Raw genomic sequence first — 19,316 nt, forward strand, 5'->3', positions numbered from 1 at the left:
AGCAATATTACTAAATCAACAACACAACCCTTAAAGGTGCAAAGCATAGACTGGTATATATATATATATATATATATATATATATATATATATATATATATATATATATATATATATATATATATATATATATATATATATATATATATATATATATATATATATATATATATATATATATATATGAATATAGGAGGGAACTTTTGGGCTGGGTTGCTGCTTATTGTAAATATCATTAATTTAACAAAAACGGTCGTTGTTGTATTTTTAAAGATAATAAACCAGTCTATGCTTTGCACCTTTAAGAGTTGTGTTGTTGATTTAGTAATATTGCTTCAGCTGCATCTGCCCAGATACGGATGAAATTTTCATTCTAGATTTTCTTATTGGTTAGAATCATCCGCCATTTTCTGCATCTAGACTAGAGAACTGCCGTCGAAAGTTGTTGTGCTGCCATTACACATCAGTAGCCTAAAAATCAGCAGATAGCCTAATAATCGAACGTTTTTCAATCATGGGCACAGGGGTCGCGACCAAGAGTTTTGCTCTGCTTTGTTTTTTCTTCCTTTGTGGGACTCAGCCTTCACTTCAAGCGGGTAACGTAAATGATTACACTTTGCTGCGTTTGTTAAAGAAAGAAAGTGAAAGTAACATTTTACTTCCTGGTCTAAAACGGTTATGTAAAGACAGATTTTACATTTGATTACGCATTTAGTAGCTACATTACATTACATTATAAAGTGTGTATCAATAAACTTATTTAATTAGGCCTATACACTGGCTACGAGTTTTGTCAAATAAAAAAGCTTACTAAACACAAATGTGACCGATCAATATGGCTGCGGCCTTATATGTTAGTTATTACTGCATCATAAGATCGATCCCTTACGGAAAGAAAATATATTTCCCTATATATGAATGATCAATACCGTATATTAAATTATATAACGGTATATTTGAAAATATTCACAAAAAGATATTGTGTTAATATATTACAATTTATTGAATAATATATGGAATGCCAAGTCTGCCCAAATTAAAAATAAATATACAAAGAAATGTAAAAAAAAAAGCATAAATATATAAATACATATACATAGAAAAGCAAAAAAAAATATTTATACATTTATTTCCTTATTTATGTATATATTTGTTCCACATTTATTTATTTATTAATTTATATTTTTTATTTATTTCTACATTTCTTTATTTTTACATGTATAGGCCTTTATCACACTTCCTATTTCTGGCAAGTGAAGCAGGGCACCGCTACTTCCTTCCCATCGCGACGCAATCAAAACTAGTGTCTGAATCTGTTGCTGCAGGGATCCGGTGCTCTAATACTAAATAATGACATCCTTACCTCAGATTTTACCGTTTCCTGACACTAAAAGAATATAGGAAACCATGGTGGGGCTGATATGGCAGGAAGAAGGTCCTTCTTTTAAAATAATACGTGTTGAGTGTTGTAGCGTTAAGCCTATGCATTTACAAACTGAGGATGTTTATGTTTCATGAATATTGTCAACCTGCTGAAATGTTCCTTCCAAATGTGCATTCTGAATAATAAATACATTTCTAACCTGCCACAGTCCAGTGCTCGTCTTCTCATTAACAGTGTTTCTCTTACTAATCATATTTCATACCTGTTGAATTTACATTTTTAAATTAATTTTACTGACAAACACCCTTAAGATAGTTAACCATGGTTTTATTGTAGTAAGAATGAAGTAGGCTAGTTTTTGTGGATTGACTACCATTTGTATTAGTTTTACCACAAATACCATGGTTAAAGGGGCTATATGCGTTTTTCTGAAATTTAAACTCGCGACTGATACCTGTGGCCAAAAAACAGAACTGCTCTTCCTTTCTGCTCGCTCTCGCAGCGGTGGTGACGTCACATCCGCAGACAGCGCGGGAAAAATCCGACCCGACAGAAATAGGAAAAATAGGATACAGGCTTATAGGTGGAAGGTGTCAGTATGCTCATCAGGAGATGTTTGAGTCATAAATGGTCAAATAAAAAGGCTATTGTTACGTTTATTTTGGGGAAAAAGTTGCATATAGCCCCTTTAAACTACAATAACCATGTTAATTTATTTTATTTGTAATAAAACCATGTTTAATTTTCATGACAGCAGTATTAAATAGATGAATGAAAATGAATTAAAGAAATGTAATGGTGTTAAACATTTAATTAATCTTAAACAGTAAAGGCCTGTTCACACCGGGACGATTTTCGCGAGCGTTTATCGCCGACGTGTAATGCCTCGTGACTAAACAAAGGGCGCCAATGTGACTGTGCACACGACGCGTAAAATGGCAGGCGTAAAAGCGTAATTTTTAAAAAAAGCCTTGGGTTCGTTTTTTGGTTTTGACGTGGCGCGTTAAAAAACGGGCCGACCAATGAGATCTGCGCTTTTGTTCACGTGCCTGGAGCTGCTGAAGTTACAGTAAAACACGACTTGGTGGCGCTCAAGCACAAAACGGTCTTGCCGATGACACATTGATAAGACTAAGAAGTAGTAAGTAGACAAAGGCCCTGTCCCAAATGGCACCCTAAACCCTCACGGTCTTCCTTTGAGTGCGCACTTTCACAACGTAATGCCGCTTTGACTGCCGGGAAGAAGTCCGCTGCGTAACCCGCACCAGTGTGGGCTCGGCAGAAGTGCGCATTGAGGGCGAATATCGACCTCGAAGGGGGCGCTCGCGAGCACCCTTCTGAGACCTACAATGACAAATGGGTAAGTCCACAAGACCGAAAGTGCACATGAAGTGTGCCATTTGGGACAGGGCCAAAGAAGAAGATGAGCTGCTAATGCTGCTTGCCAGTTAGCAAAAAGTGTGTGAAAATTATTATAAATAAAATTATTATAAAATGTATATATTATAATTATTATATTCTTCATTCTGTAACTGAAATGTTTTGAGACTCACCAACCCACCTCTGCTCTCTCCTTCAGAAACTCCTTTTATCATATTGGACCAGTTGCATAAACATAAGTTTAGACTGTGCCTTAAAATCTAGTCTGACCAACTCAATTAGTTTAGGCTAATAATTTTTCAGATTAAAATTAGACCAATCTACTTTTTTATGTTACAGACTTTAAAAAACTTATGACCAGTCTTAAAGAAAAAAATGAGATGACTAACATGTAAGACTAGTTTAAGCAGTTTATGTAATCAGCCAATACACTAATTTTATGCACAGCCTATTTTATTCTTTTGTATTGCAGACGAACACTCCCTGTATTACATTTACACGGCCCTGTCCAAACCTGTCGATCTGCCGGGCATCCATGAATTCACTGCTATGGGTCTGCTAGATGACAGACAGATTGACTACTATAATAGCAAGGATAAAAGAAAGATTCCCAAACAGCCCTGGATGAAAGACAAAATGCAAGAGGATTACTGGGAAAAAGGCACTCAGTCAAGAAAGAGCAAAGAACAGTGGTTTAATGTGAATGTCAACATTCTGATGAACCGTATGAATCAGAATGAATCAGGTGAGGAACATTGATACATATTAACCTGCATATAATTATCATATTATATTGTTATTATTATCTGACAGACATTTTGTTTTCTGTCCTTTTAAGGTGTTCATGTTCTTCAGTGGAGACATGGATGTGAAACTAAACAAGAAGGAGGTGAAACAAAGTTTTCCAAAGGCATTGATGAGTACAGCTATGATGGTGAGAACTTCCTGTCTTTTGATGATAAGGAGTCTCAGTGGGTTGCCCCCATTGTTGCAGCACGTCCAACCAAGGAAAAGTGGGATAAGGTGCCCATCCTAAACCAGTACACCAAGGGATACCTGGAGAAAGAGTGTGTGGACTGGCTCAACAAATTCAGAGAATATGGAGACGAAGAGCTGAGAAACCACTGTGAGTAAATGTACAGCATTTGTATTTGTTGATTATCTGCAGTTGTCATATACTGTATATAGTACTCACTGATAAACTGATTCCTGTGTCCTCAGCTCCTCCAAAAGTGCATGTGTTCGCGAAAAAGTCTCTTAACGGTGACAAAACTAAGCTGAAACTCACCTGTCTGGCCACTGGCTTCTACCCCAAAGATGTGATAATGACCATAAGGAAATACCGCACATCCATGCCTGAAAAGGAGATGGAATCCACAGGAGTCAGGCCAAACCACGATGAAACCTTCCAGCTGAGGAAGAGTGTGGACATCAAGGAGGATGAAAAAGCAGAATATGACTGTTTTGTGTTTCATAGGACTCTTAAAGAACCTATTATTATCACATGGGGTAGGCAAAGTGAAAGCATTAATTCAATCATTAAAGTAGGGGTCTTTCCTCTGAGTAAGCATTGGTGGCAGTGCCTACTTGAAACAACTCATGAAAAGCATGATATGTTCGTTTTTTTTGACCAATTAGCTTAGTTAAAATTATAGGTACATCTCTGTTTTGTGACCATCATGACACCTGCAGTGTTTACCGAGAGTTACACTCACAGTATGGATGGATCCCGTTTATGTCGGAGAGACATGAAAGAGTTTGACTTTATGAAAGAGAATTATGCCACATAGAAACTCAAAGTGAAAACAAACACTTGTGATCCATAAACGTGTCTCTCATAGGAGTGCATAAGAGTCTCATGAATAATTATGTCGTCAGTACACCATAATGAGAGAAAATGTCACAACCTATGACTGACACAATGAAGATTTTAAACCCGAAAGTCAAAAATAGTGCCAATTTCTGCCACATTAAGTTTTCTATTACAATTAAAACATAATGGATGTTAACATTTTCATGTTAACATTTTCTTCTGTAATGTGCAACACAAACACCTTTTAAAATGTAGTTTAGTATTTTATGACCCCTTAAAGTGACCCTTTATCAACAATTTAATTGAATTTTCTATGTAATAATCATTTGGACTTTACATACAGTAACTTTGTCTATTTATTTTGCTTTTTTTGCAGATGGAAAATGCAAAGACTGCAAAGAAGGCCCTTTCCTGGTTATTGGAATTGTGATTGGAGCTTTAATCGCATTAGCCGTTGCTGCAGGGCTTGGCTTTTACCTTTATAAGACTAAAAGAATTGGTGAGTATTACAACATAAATACAGATTCTGGGCACAATACCTTTAACTTTAATAACTTTTAATAACTTAATAACTTTTCTCTAAAGAAATTTCTTCAACTGTCAGAATTGACAGGACTGCTTCAGAGAGAAAAAATCAATGTTTCACTTTGGGGTGGGCAATATGTCCAAAATCTTGAAATAGTCCATTGAAATCTATATTAATGTGTTTTTTTGTGCTGACCAGACTTCACTTGTTTATCTCTGCCTCTGACAGCAATGCATGTAGATTGTAACTGTATTTATCATATTTTTTTGTAATCCTCTGTAGTTTGTCAGAGAACTGAAAATAGAGAAGCAAGAGTGCCTTATACTAATGGAACAGAGAAGAGTCTTCTTCCAGGTAAGCTGCTTCTGAAAGGGATAGTTCACCCAAAATGAAAATTCTGTCATCATTTACTCCCCCTCAAGTCCAAACCTATATAAATTCCTTTGTTCTGCTGAACGCAAAAGAAGATATGTTAAAGAATGTCGGTAACCAAACTTGAAGGTAAAAAAAAAACAAAAAAATATATATACAATGGTAGTCAATGGGGCCCAAGATCTGTTTGGTTACAAACATTTTTCCAAATATCTTCCTTTGTGTTCAGCAGAACAATTTATACAGGTTTGAAACAACTAACCCTTGAAGTGGTGTAAATCAGTATTTCCCTTTAGATAAGTGTTATGGGGTGTTCACACATACAATCATTTTATCACCAGATAAAAAAGTCATTCATAAAGTCAAACTCTTTCAGAGGACCTGTAGTGGATGTTCCTACTGCTGGATTCCTCAGTAGTTTTGATGGGCTGCACATTGACCAAATACATCTGACACAAATGGGATAGATTTCTGCTTAAAATACGTAGTGACTATATTTTGACAGGGATTGTTTTCTGCTACTAATAATGAACATTCTAGGGTGTGGTTCCTAAAAGCATTTATGGTTTCAAGATAGCAACATAATTAAACTTGATCAAACAAAGTTGTGTGGTTGGAACTAGTTATCGACCGATATTGATTTTTTATAACCGATACCGTTTATTTGCATGTTTATGTGCCGATAATCGATTTATAGAACCGATATTTACTTATTGTGTATTTCTGTTTTTTTTACAATTATAGCAACAGCACTGAACTGAACTTTTTAAACACTGTAATTTTTACATACAGAACAAAACACACTTCTACATCAATAAATAGTCTGAAAGAGTGCATTTTTTAAAATACAGTGCAAAGTCTTTTTAACATTAATGCTGTTGCATCTTTTTATTTATAACAACAGCATATTAACAACAGGCAAGTCTGTTTTCAAATGGAGAACATAAATAAATGAGAGTTGAATCTATCAACTCCCCATAAGTATAAGTATAAATATAAGCATTAGTTTTAAACTACAGTTTTAAAAGGTTTATGTGTTGTTTAATAGACTAAAGAGTGAATATTCTCTGGAATATGCAAACATTGTCAGAAAAAATAAACAAAACCTTGATTACATCATAGCTATTAAAGAGTGCATCTCATCTGGCACATTATCAGAATTATTAAAGGGGTCATGAACTGTCAACTTATTACGTTCACGTGGTTTTTACACTGTAATACACTGTAAAAAAAAAAAGTGTGTTGGATTTACATGATTTAATTGTGTACATCGGTCCCACATGAATCAATTAAGTTAAACAAACATAATTTGTTCATGTAACTTCAACATCATGGAATGAATACATTTTAAGTGACCCAAGTAAGTAGTCTCAAAGTGAATGTTATATGGCTCCCTAACATGATTCAGGCATTCATTTTCATATATTCATTCATCTGCTTCAATTTCATATAGCTACTTTAACGTTACACAACTGAATTATGATACTGCACTAGCTAGTGGACAAACTTTTAGCTAGTAATAGCGCTTATTAGCATCTTAAATGCTAAGCATTAAAAGCTCCTTCAGCAAAGCTGTTATGACATTAGTGTATTAGTTGTGTATTAGCACAGCCTAAGCAAATGCTCCACTCTTCTCCACAATGGTAACCCACTGTAATTTGAATTGTTAATTCCAACATAATTTAGGGCTGGGCGATATGGCTGAAAACTGTATCACGATATAAGTGTTTCATATCTGTCGATATCGATAATTATTTATATTTTTATGACCTATTTAATATAAGGACCAGGAGAAAAATATTTTACATTTAAACATTTTTATTTTAAACTTAACCTTCCTCTGATTATAATCCCTTCAGTTATAAATGCAGAAAGGGCAACACAACCATGGAAAACACTCAAATAATTAAATTATAAAGTCTAAAATCACAATCAACACTTAACAATTATCTCTTAACATTAAGGTGCAGTGCCTCCGTTATTTCTTTGTAACTGTTACCGTTTAGATGCTTTGTCATAAGGCACTGATGCAGAGTACCTATCCATGTACTTTCAAAGGCTGAATCCGAAATCGCCCCCTATAAATAGGGCACAGGGGACAGCCATTTGTAGTGGTGTCCAAAACGGTAGTGGACGTTATTGAGTGCACGCATTCTATTCCACTTTGCACCGCAATAACGAGTCTGAAATTGCTCACTTGTTTTCATTCACTCCTTCAAGTGAACTGTATTAGTGGATTAAAGTATGGAATAGTGTTTGAGGGTTTAGGGGGCGATTTCAGATTCAGTTAAAGTCAAGAATAGCACAACGGCGAGCGAGTCGAGTATAAACACGTCCCCAAACGAGTGAGGCGCGCTGTCAGCAGAGGCTCGCGCTGCAGAGCCAGACGAAAGTATAAACAAGGCTGGTAAAACAAGTGTGTGGTATTACCAGTCTTGGAAGGGACGACAGTCTTGCATAATTTGCAGACGACATTGGTCAGACTACGGTCAGACTAATAAAATCCAAAAAACTGCCATACTGGTGAGCTGACTTGTTTTCCTGTTTTATCAACAATTTCCTCGCTCGCTGCGGCACTCATTTTCCACTTATCACTCCACACTGGTTCTGTTTACTGAAGAATGAATCCAACACGAGACGGCGCAACCAAACATGATACAGTTACATGATTGGCTGTTAGCCTGTCACTCCCTACGTTGCTTGGTTACCAGAGAGCGAGTGGCTTTGTTCATGCAACCAAACTTGCTTTGCAACCTCTGGTTTCTTCCGGCGAAGAAAAAAAAAATGATCGAACGCATTTTTTATTGATATCGATTACATGTCTATCGCGATACATATCATTATCGTTTTATATAATTGAATAGTAAACACTATTAAACACAATCACACAGTCTCCCCCTCTCTCATCTTGCTCAAAAATACATAAAATAACACTTACATATAAAATAACAACATTTACTCTCTCTTGATTTTGAACTAATAAGCCCTGCCCAGTTTCAGTTAATGCAACAAATCATTCATGTAAACACAAACAGATTAAAGGGGTGGTAAACCACGATTTCACTATTCTAACTTTAGCTAATGTGTAATGTTGCTGCTTGAGCATAAACAACATCTGCAAAGTTACAACGTTCAAAGTTTAAAGCAAAGGGAGATATTTGCTTTTAAAGAAATCAGTTTCTAAGAACTACAGCAAACGGCCAGTAGGCGACTACACACATTCCTCCAGGGTTGGTGACATCAACAGGCTCAATATTTACATAAACCCCTCCTCCGAGAATATTAAATAAGGGGGGGTGAGGCCATTTTGTATCGCGGCGCTGTTGTGGTATAACGTTAGTTAGGCTGGAGTGTTGTTGCCGCGATGCCAAGGAAACGCTGTTATTTTCATCCGGATTGCAGGTCTGGGGTACTTGCTCTGTTCAGCCTTCCTTGGGACGGGGGGTGCGTTGCAGAGTGTTTAACATAAAACATGTTATATGCACGTGTGTTTGAGTCAGCGGGGAATCAGGCGCGCGCAGGGTTCCCTGCAGCACATCTAACAGAGGAAAACATCCACCGTCTTCGCGATTTCAATGCCAGATTTGCACAACGTCAGCTGCGTGAAAAAAACACTGCCGGTGCGTGGATGCACGACGCGCGCGCTGCACATTTCACGGAGGACAACACAATCTTCCACAAACTTCGCGAGTTCAATACAGGATATGCACAACGGCTTGTCCTGAAAGCTGGATTTACAAACAGAAGCTGTTTACGGGCCACAACCTGTAAGTCTGATTTATTTTTCATCGATGTGTTTTCCTGTAATAGGTTGTAGCAAGGAAGTAAACAGATGACAGCGCTGTTCTGCAAACCAGTCTGTTAAATGCTCATTCATACTTAACGTTATCCGACGAACACCTAACGTTACAAACACTAACGTTAAAATCTCAACAGCGAACCTGGCATTAGTGTAAATGATTCTTTGATTAGAGCTTTTATGTATTGTTTATCTACAGGCATGCTAAACATGGTTCTGTGTGTGATTTGGCTAACTTACTAGTTAAAGCCAGTGCTTAGTGTTCGTTTTGGGTTAGTTCTTGCGACAGATATTTGGCTATAATCGTTCTAAAAATACAAAAGTTAAAGTGCCATTCAGTAGCGATCAATATAGATCCGCAGTCTTTACTCTTGAGGACTGAACAGGTTCTGCTCGATCATCTTCACTCAAATGTTCTGGGTCTGATTCGGGCGGTAAGGGGCGTGACGTTTCAGACGTGCACTGCGGTTAACGAATCAGAACACACTAGGCCAGCTAACCAATCTGAGCCCACTGCGTATTTTTGAGGGACTGGCTTCATACAACCCGGAAAGCATCAGACCGTTTTACAAGGAGGGACAGAGCAGTGTAGAATAAAGGTCAAATATATGAAAAATAACGAAGCATGAACACATGTTACAGTGCACCCCACAAACACAGTCAAGCCTTCAAAAGAATGTGTTTTACCACCCCTTTAAGTAAATTTCTAATTGACTTATATATAAGTCGATTGAACACAATCAAATTAAATTAGGACAGAATTGCAATTGTGTTGTTTTAGCTCATTTTAATTAAGCAATTTGAACAAGCAGCAAAAATATTTTTTTAGTGTAGGCTATTTTCTACCCTGGTTTTGAGCCTCTCTCCTGGAACACTCAGTTTTTATGGGGGTGCCACTGAAGACTAGGAAGTAAACGCCCACTGCTATGATTGGATAACAGTTTTGCATAATAATGAGTTTCAGTACTGTACTGTCAGTACATGTGGGGAATTGTTTTGAAAACTTCCGATGTGGAGAAATGGCAACCGGAATACGCCCACAGGGCTCGCAAAATGTCTTTTATCAAACAAACACAATTATTTATCTCTCATCCAACGCAATTAATATGAATGTTATTTCTTATTACTTGACCCGCCCGATTGGAGGATATATCTGCGAAACACGCATCACTAACACACACACACACATACACACACACACACACACACACACACACACACACACACACACACACACACACACACACACACACACACACACACACAAGCCAAGTACGTGCATCAGCAAAACTTCTCTGCAGACAAATCAGCATGTTCAAAACTTCCGCAACATAATCAGTAGATTTCAAACGATCTGTAACAATGCAATACTATCACATATAAAAAACATGCTTTACTCACATAAGTGTGTTGCCCCGTTCCTGTCAGATCCAATATAGAAGGCACAGCATTGTGTTTTAATCTCAATATGTCTGCAAATCCAGTCTCTATCTGTATTGTTTACAAACGATTCCGTGGTGAAATGAACCGAACAAACGTGCAAGAGCTTACCCAAGTGAGCTGGATCTTCATTAAAAATAAAGTTCAACCACACATTCCTAATATTAGAATCCGAAGGAAGCTTATGCAGCGACAGTGTTCTTCCCAGTGTTAATTTTGACAGCAAATTTTGATTTAGTTTTAGTCATAGTCTTTTGACATCACTTTTGGAGTCATTTCAGCAGTTAAAGCGCAGACATGGCTCATGGATATCGGATTTCTCCGCAGGTTGGATCGGGAAAATCCGATACGTGAATTACGCTGGTATCGATACCGATACTGCTTGTGACGACACATTGATGTCTTAAGACACGAAACAATCGGTTTGTGCGAGAAACCGTACAATATTTATAATTAATATTTATATATTTTTGACCTCAAATACACCGCTATTTCCAACAGCCTTGAGTGCGCGATCACTTCCAGTGAGTGAGGTCTGTACACGATCTGATCACGAAACTACAGACCTCACGTTGCGGAAGTGAGGTCTGTACACGATCTGGCGTAGTTTTGCGCTCAAGGCTGTTGGACATAGTGGTGTATTAGAGGTAAAAAAATTTAATAATACTGTTCGGTTTAATTTGGATTTACATTATACGACTGACAGACTGCAATGATTGGAGTTAAAAATCTTAATTTGTGTTCTACTGAAGAACTCAGTGCATGATGTGCAACACAATGCTGTTTGAATGCCTCTTTAGTTGTTAAAGGGATATAAAAATAAATCATCATTTGCTCACTCTCATGTCATTCCAAACCCATAAGATAACGGTACGAACGCTTTATATGATGAAGAGGTTTAATTGAGCAATGTGAGGTAGTGAAGAAGATTTAAGTTGTGAAATTCAAGTTCACATGAATGTTTATTACTGTTTGACATGTTACTTTCTCCTGGATGTCTATTAGATCACAACAGTAGAGTAGCGAGTAGAGAGCTCTATTATTGTTCTTCACGTGCACAGTAACTGAAATCGGGTGAAAGTTGGCTCCTCAGTATGATGACAATAAGGTGTGCAGAAAAAGTGTGCACTACCAACATAGACGATGCAGGGACACAAAGATAACGGTCTGATCTGAACAGATTTTTGGGGGGGTTACTCTCTAAGATTAAGACAACATTCCTTTTAATGTCATTTTAATACAAAAAATGTTTTGTACTCATAACTTCATTATGTTTACAATTATTATTATTATTATTGTAAACATGAATTCACTTATCCTTTATTACAAGTTGCTATAGTGTTTATGATGTAGTACATTTCTTAACCTATTACTTTGTGGATTTTTTATAAATATAAGATTTTGTTTTGAGAAATTATGATTTATGTTTCATTAATATAATATTACATTGTGCAATTATTACATTCTGATACCACAGCAGTGGTCCATTTGTGGCAACACTGCACAAGTAGTAATGTAAATGTGATTGATTATACAGTATATTTATATTTAAGGTTAATTGTAAAATATTCACAAACCTATAAGCAGTTAAGACTACACTTATCTTTTGGCCAGATTTGCTCAAAATGTTGTCACAAATTGCAAGCAAATTTCTCATGGATAACAATTTCCCTCTTATTACAGCAGCCAACGGAACTGCGTAAAGGAAGGCATTGTCCAAAGCAGTAATAATGACGTATGTATGCCAGAATTATGCTCAAGGATTTCATCTTAGTGACATTTTTTCTGTGATATTGATTATGGTTTCTTTTTGTGCCACAGGAATAGTAATAACCAAGGAATGAGATGAGAATCTTTGCTCACTCCGGTTTTTTCTCACCTTGTCAGATCAAATATGTACATTGTTTTCCTTAATTCTAAGTATGTGAGACCATTATATCGAAGAGGTTATTACATTTTTGCATTTGGCAAATGCTTCTGTCCAACGCAAATTATATTGCTTTCAAGGTATACAGTTCATGCATTCCCTGGGACTTGAACTTTTCGCTAGCACTTTCTCTAAGGTTCAAGCTACAGGAATGCGGTTTTAGGTTAAAGTATGAACTTGTCTAAATAAGCGTGTTGTGCTTGTGCTTTGAAAAATGATGTTACAGGGTTATTCTGATTACGGCTGTCACGATATTAGATTTTTCACACCATAGTTATTGTGGCCAAAAGTATTCACGATATCAATATATTGCGATATCTATTGAAACCTTGGGGGGAATAGTTATCAAATTAATTTTTACTTTGTTTATTTAGTTTTTCTTTGTTACCCAACGAACATAATTGGATTCTGATAAGCACATGCATCATGCACCTACATGCATCTTCTTTGAAGCTCCCTATGAAATAACAAGAGAGAAAATACTGTCAAGTTTAACAGTATGATGAATAAATATTAACATAAATGCTATGAACAGGATTGGTCATGACTAGATTGCAAATACAAATACAAAAAAATACATTATGTAAATAGACATTGATTAATTAAAAGAAACTATGAGATGTGCTGCACTGGTGGAAACAACACGAGACGAAAGTTATGGCCGTTTTACGTCTGTTCACTTCATTAGTTTTCTCTGATTAGATATCTATAATATTGTGAAGAGATCAGGAGTAAATGTCTTCTGAAATTCTTTCGAGGCGGATTTGAATCTGATCACTCAAACAAATCAATTCGGTGATCTGGGACGCATTTCAAACGAAACTGGACAAGTGTGTATGCATCTGGTTGTTTAAACCACATATAAACATTTTACTCCAGGCAAATTGTTAAAAATAAACAGCCCTTTCTCACTCCCAAGGCGTCAAAATCCGAAGCATGGTCAAGTGCCTTCCGCGTCACAACGAAGACGCTAAAGTCACCCCTAGGCGTCACTATATCGACGCGCTGCGTGCTCCATTCATTTCAGTTGTTTACCCAATGCGTCAAATCAAGACGCATTTTATTCTTTGCATTTGTAAAAGCAGACATGATTTTTTGTATTTATGTGTCATGTTATCATAAGAGTCCTATTCATTTTAAATATTGTGGTAATCGTCAATACCGGTAGATTGTCACACCCTAAATTAAAACGATGTTGATATTTCGTGCTTTGAATATCACGGTTGTCGCAAATACCGGTATATTGTGACACCCCTAATTCTGATATGTTGTTTAAAAACAATGGCTGGAAGATTTGACTTTGACTGCAGAAAAGCTTAATTTTTTCTTTAAATTCACCATGCAATAAGCATGGTACAAGTTTGATCATGTCATTGAGTTACCATTACTGACTAAATTATATCTTGTATTTTGAGAACGTTTTCAGCTTGTTCATGTGTTGTTTTTAATCATCAAAACTTATTAAAAAATGTTCCACCCAAGTTCACTTCTTTGTCACCCGTTTCACTGCTGAGAAGTTTACATCCCTGGACAGTTAGATGTTTTAGTCTTAAATGCTTGATAGAAATGTACATCTTGCACAAAGCGAGATTTAAAAAAGAATTATTCCAAGTTAGACTGCACAAACAAGAGGATTCACGCACTCCAACTGCCAGTGGATCACCTGTGCCTTATTCATGGTGACTACAACAAAATTAACATCACAAATAAGTAATTGTAATCCATCATGAACATTTGATTAACTCTTAAGGCAAGCTTACAAAACATGACTTTTGGTCGGACTTTGCGGTTGCAGATAGATTTCCTAGATCTGGGACAAAACCTCTGGATTGTGGCCAAATCAGCAGTTAATTATGAGCATCTTAGCCAGTCTCGAGCAGTTACAGACGCCATGATAATGTCCAACAGATTTTAAAATAATAATTTTAATTTATTAAAATAAATAGATTTTATTTTGTGCGATGCAACGAGGTGGAACTAATCCAGCCAATCACATTGCAGATGGTAAACAAAATATCTTAGTCTAATTAGTCTAATGCATGAATTTATGAACATTCAATGTTGGTCGAGACTGCTTCTAGACCAGTTTGTGCACTGCTACGACAGACAACAAGAAACCCTGTTTTCTGAGAGCACCACAGTGATTCAAGTAGTTTTGCAGTCCTGTAGTGTGAGCTTGCCTTTAAATGTATACAAATTGTGCACAACACACCTTTGCATCAAAGCAAGTCTCTGCACAGCGACCCAGAGGGCATGCACACTTCAATAGAACACATGAAGTAAATCTGTTTGCAGGGAGGAAACATAGAAACTGTCAGGTTGCCTTACCAAATTCATGATTCTGTTGTTGTCTAGTTGTTACCTCCTCATTTTATATATTTATTGGTGGACAAATCCATGAACTGAAAGGCTTTAATCTCAAAGCGACGATGGTACTGATTCTGAGGCAGATGTTTCACATAAAGGCTGGAGGTACTGCCAGAGTCAAGAGGATCAGGTCATCTGCAGGGTGAAAAAAAAACAATCGTTATCAAGGATTATTCATGAATAAAAAGACATCCGAGATATGCATATTTAAAAGTTTTGCTTAAAGGTTTAGTTCACCCAAAAATGAAAATTCTGTCATTAATTACTTACCCTCATGTCGTTCGACACCCGTGAGACCTCCGTTCATCTTCGGAACACAAATGAAGATATTTTAGTTGAAATCCGATGGCTCAGAAAGGCCTCCATTGGCACAATGCACTTTATACTCTCAAGACGTCGTTACAAAGTCCATCTCACTACAGTGGTTCTACAATAAGTTTATGGAGCGACGAGAATAGTTTTTGTGCGCAAAAAAACCCTAAATAACGACTTATACAGTGATGACCGATTTCAAAACACGGCATCATGAAGCTTCAAAGTGTCATGAGTCAGTGATTCGATTCAGCAGTTTGGATCGAAAGTCACGTGATTTCAGCAGGTTGGCGGTTTGATACGCGATCCGAATTATGATTCGACTTGCTGATTCATAACGCTTCGTAGCTTCATGATGCCGTGTTTTGAAATCGGTCATCACTATATACTGTAAGTCGTTATTTCGCTTCATAAAGTTATTGTAGAACCACTGTAGGGAAATGGACTTTGTAACGATGTCTTTAGTACCTTTTATGGGTCTTGAGAGTGTAAAGTGCATTGTGCCAATGGAGGCCTTTCTGAGCCATCGGATTTCAACTAAAATATCTTCATTTGTGTTCCGAAGATGAACGGAGGTCTTACGGGAGTCGAACGACATGAGGGTAAGTAATTAATGACAGAATTTTCATTTTTGGGTGAACTAACCCTTTAAGTTCTTAGCAGCCTCTGTACCTTCAAAAGGAGTTTACTGAACTAAAATTCAAGGAAGTTCACGGCATTATGGAAGTTAACTAAATATAAAAATATGAATCAAAAAGTTATCTCTATAGGTGGCATTTCGAACAATTATGCATCTACTGACAGACAACTTTCAAAATGTAATATTTAATATAAAATATTTATATAACTTTCAAACTGGGCTCACAACCCTACATTCAGCGTTTATCTGTTTAAAAATTCCACATTGCAGATGTGTATTTGAATTTAAAATTAATTTTTAAAGTCCATCTAAATTGCAAATCTGCATCCTCAATTCAATACAATTCAGTATTCAGGTTCTCACCCCTCAAAAAGCAGAACCAGGGCACTCTTAGCAGAGCGTGGATAGGCTACACAGTAGTGAACTAGAAGTGCTGCAGGAAGAAAAGTAGGGCATGACTTGATTTTGCCCATGGGGAAAATGGATTGCATGGTTGGGGATTGCTATTGCTGTGATCTCAAGTGACAGGCTGTCCTGCTCTCATGCCCGTAAACATGTCAGATGAGATCTAGGCATATTAATGAAAAAGATGTGCGCTGATAAGTTTATAATAAATACTGCAAACTCTTTGGGTGCGTCTCGATCAGTTCCCTAGCTCCCGAGCTCGTGAATCAGTATTTCAACGGTGTACACGAATTCGGGCACTGGTAAGGATGGTAAAGGACTCTGGCTCACTACACATTGGGACACTTATGAGTCTATTTCCGGCAACATGACAACGTCCTCATTGTACAACATCATTACTGGTATTTATGAACAACTGCAGAGCTGATATCTTTCTGACATTACTTGAAATGTTATGTAAAGTACATTATGATAAATAATTTGCTTGTTACATAGCTGTAGTGACTGAGGCAAATCAGACACATAATTGCCTGTTACATTTAACAAATATGTTTTAAATACTTTGTGCTTAGTAACAGACCTTCCCCCAACACAACAGAGAATGTTCCCAAAGATAAGACAAGTTTTACGACGTGAAAGAATGTGCAGAGAGCTGAGACTCAGTCTTTATGAAAAGGACAAATAAACCATCTTAAACTCATATATCCTATATATAACCACTTGAGAAATATATAAACATATATCCATCTCATGATTTGTTTTTATAGGGTTTGATCTATGTGTTAATTCAATCTCTGTTGGATTGGTTTCAGAATTGCATACTATGTTTAACGAAAATCAGGTGTCTACGAAGTTGAGATGTAAAAATCTGAATGATTGTGTTTATGATATGCCAATCCTTGTGCAACATATTAGTATTACAAGAGTCTTTAATAGTTCCTTCCTCTGCAATTGAATCATGCTTGAAACAAAGAGCCATAAAATCTCCAGAGAAACTTCCCGCTTGGAAATCCCAACACTCTCATTGGTCAAGTCTACCTCAGGAGGCAGTGATCTCCTGCAGACCTCTTAAGGAGCGAGGCACTCGTCCCTCCTCCTCTCTCTTCTCCCTCTGCCTCACGGACATGACACGCTGGGCCTGTGGGCTTCCGCCCAGCTGGCCGCCAACATGGTGCCTGATGGCCTTACAAGACCATGGACCAGAAGGTCCAGACTCTGCACGCCATGTGCAACCTCAACGGAGTCGAAGCAACCACGCAAGCTCATCATTTCTTCTTCAATCGATGCAGAAGAACTTGATCGCCACATCAATGCCATCGAACGGAACCAACAAACTTTCTCCTGCGATTTCACCTCGGGCGGTCTTCTACAGCTCAGGCTAAATGCCAGTAAAGTATGAAACAGAAATTGCTGTGTAGTTAGAAAACTGTAAACTCTTTGTTCAGAAAAAGAAGTTTATTAATGGTGGTTCTTCCAAAGGTTCCAGACTCTCTGTATAACTTCATCCATCTGTTCTGACCCTTTTCCCTCCAACCACTTGAACCTTACCTCTTGTCATGTATGCATTGTGTATGTAATATATCTTCTGTTAGTTTTAGTCTTGTTCCGTGATTTAGTTATTAAAGTTTGTGCACAATATATGTTGGTCCTGACTCCGTGCCTGCAAACATATTGTCCCTTAAATGATCGATCTTACTATGCGCTCTAAGCGCTTAGGTAAATTCAAATAAATAATATTTTTTTTGGCCATGAAAAATATCCTTTTCTAAGAATTAAATTAATAATCAATACTGAACGTCCTTAGGACAAACTGATTGAATGATTGTAATGTTAATGTAGCTACATCAAGTTAATCTATTTAACTGATTCAAATATTCATAATTAATCATAATGAATAATCATAATGAGTAATGAATAATTATGAATAATTCCCCTCAGAGCTAATTCGTTTCATAGCCTAGGCTACGTGCAACATTTCAGACGTAAATAAATTATAAATGTAAGCAAGATTGTGTTCATTTACCTATCTAGCTATGTATGTTTATCCTGAAATATAATAAAATAATGCTTTCTATTTCAAAAAACATATATTGCATGTAGTTATGTGTAGAGTGTAGTGAGTTGGCTCGATACAAGGTCCATGGCGGGAATGGTGTCAGCTGAACGCCACCTTTGGCTCAATCTTACTGACATAAAAGAAAAAGAGAAATCTTTCCTATTAGACGCCCCCATTTCTAATGACGGCCTATTTGGAGAGTCTGTAACTACGGTGGTTGACAAATTTAGAGCGGCTAAACAACAATCAGCCGTGTTTCGTCAACTCATTCCACGGCGTTCCAGGGATTTTTGACCGGCAACCGCCTCCCGCTCGTTCACACGATCGTTCACATTCATCCTCCCTTCAGCGCCCTCGTGAGGTACAGCTTTCTTAAGAAAAACAAACGCTGTTGAAACTTTTTACAGATGGCATCAGTATTAGCAAAGTAAAATTCATTTATTATCAATCTCTGTACCCAGATATAGTCATCCACAAGCTCAATATTCCGTCCATTTCAGTTGGAGAGACAGACATGGCAGACTTTCTAGAGTCTATAAAAAGAAATGTATTTATCTGACAGAACTCTTTTGCAACATTATACACGTCTTTACTGTCAATTTAATCAATTTAATGCATCCTAGCTAAACAAAAGTATTTAATTATTTCAAAGAAGAAGAAAAAAAAACTTTACTAGCCCAATACTTTTAAATGGCATATTTTAATCTTATGGACCAGGGTGAATTGAAAGGGATTCAAAATCATTTCAACATTAAATTCAAAATTTTGTCAAACCCTGAATTACTACTAACACAAATCTTACTCATAAAAGAAAACATTATACACCTTATGAATAATTTTTACCTTTTTTTTTCTTCTTCCTTGATAGACTGAGGGTAATTACTTTCCTGAAAAT

At 36.9% G+C, this 19,316-nt stretch overlaps 1 protein-coding gene across 4 annotated transcripts in view; it reads left to right on the forward strand.

Moving 5' to 3' along the window:
- Positions 1–14,127, forward strand: part of LOC307133754 (H-2 class I histocompatibility antigen, Q10 alpha chain-like) — a 28,516-nt gene extending 14,389 nt beyond the window's left edge. The window contains exons 1-8 of one of the 4 annotated variants that reach the window (XM_079828989.1): positions 371–596; positions 3,237–3,509; positions 3,603–3,890; positions 3,986–4,273; positions 4,954–5,076; positions 5,386–5,457; positions 12,398–12,449; positions 12,536–14,127. In XM_079828989.1, the coding sequence (XP_079685115.1) occupies positions 515–596; positions 3,237–3,509; positions 3,603–3,890; positions 3,986–4,273; positions 4,954–5,076; positions 5,386–5,457; positions 12,398–12,417 (1,146 nt within the window). In that variant the 5' untranslated portion in view covers positions 371–514 and the 3' untranslated portion in view covers positions 12,418–12,449; positions 12,536–14,127. Of the gene's footprint in view, positions 1–370; positions 597–3,236; positions 3,510–3,602; positions 3,891–3,985; positions 4,274–4,953; positions 5,077–5,385; positions 5,458–12,397; positions 12,450–12,535 lie in introns of those variants that run through there. The other 3 variants (XM_079828991.1, XM_079828990.1, XM_079828992.1) reach the window with 3 other exon arrangements.
- The last annotated feature ends 5,189 nt before the right edge of the window (positions 14,128–19,316 follow it).

This window comes from Gobio gobio, assembly GCF_949357685.1.
Source record: "Gobio gobio genome assembly, chromosome: 11".
Taxonomy (NCBI): Eukaryota; Metazoa; Chordata; class Actinopteri; order Cypriniformes; family Gobionidae; genus Gobio; species Gobio gobio.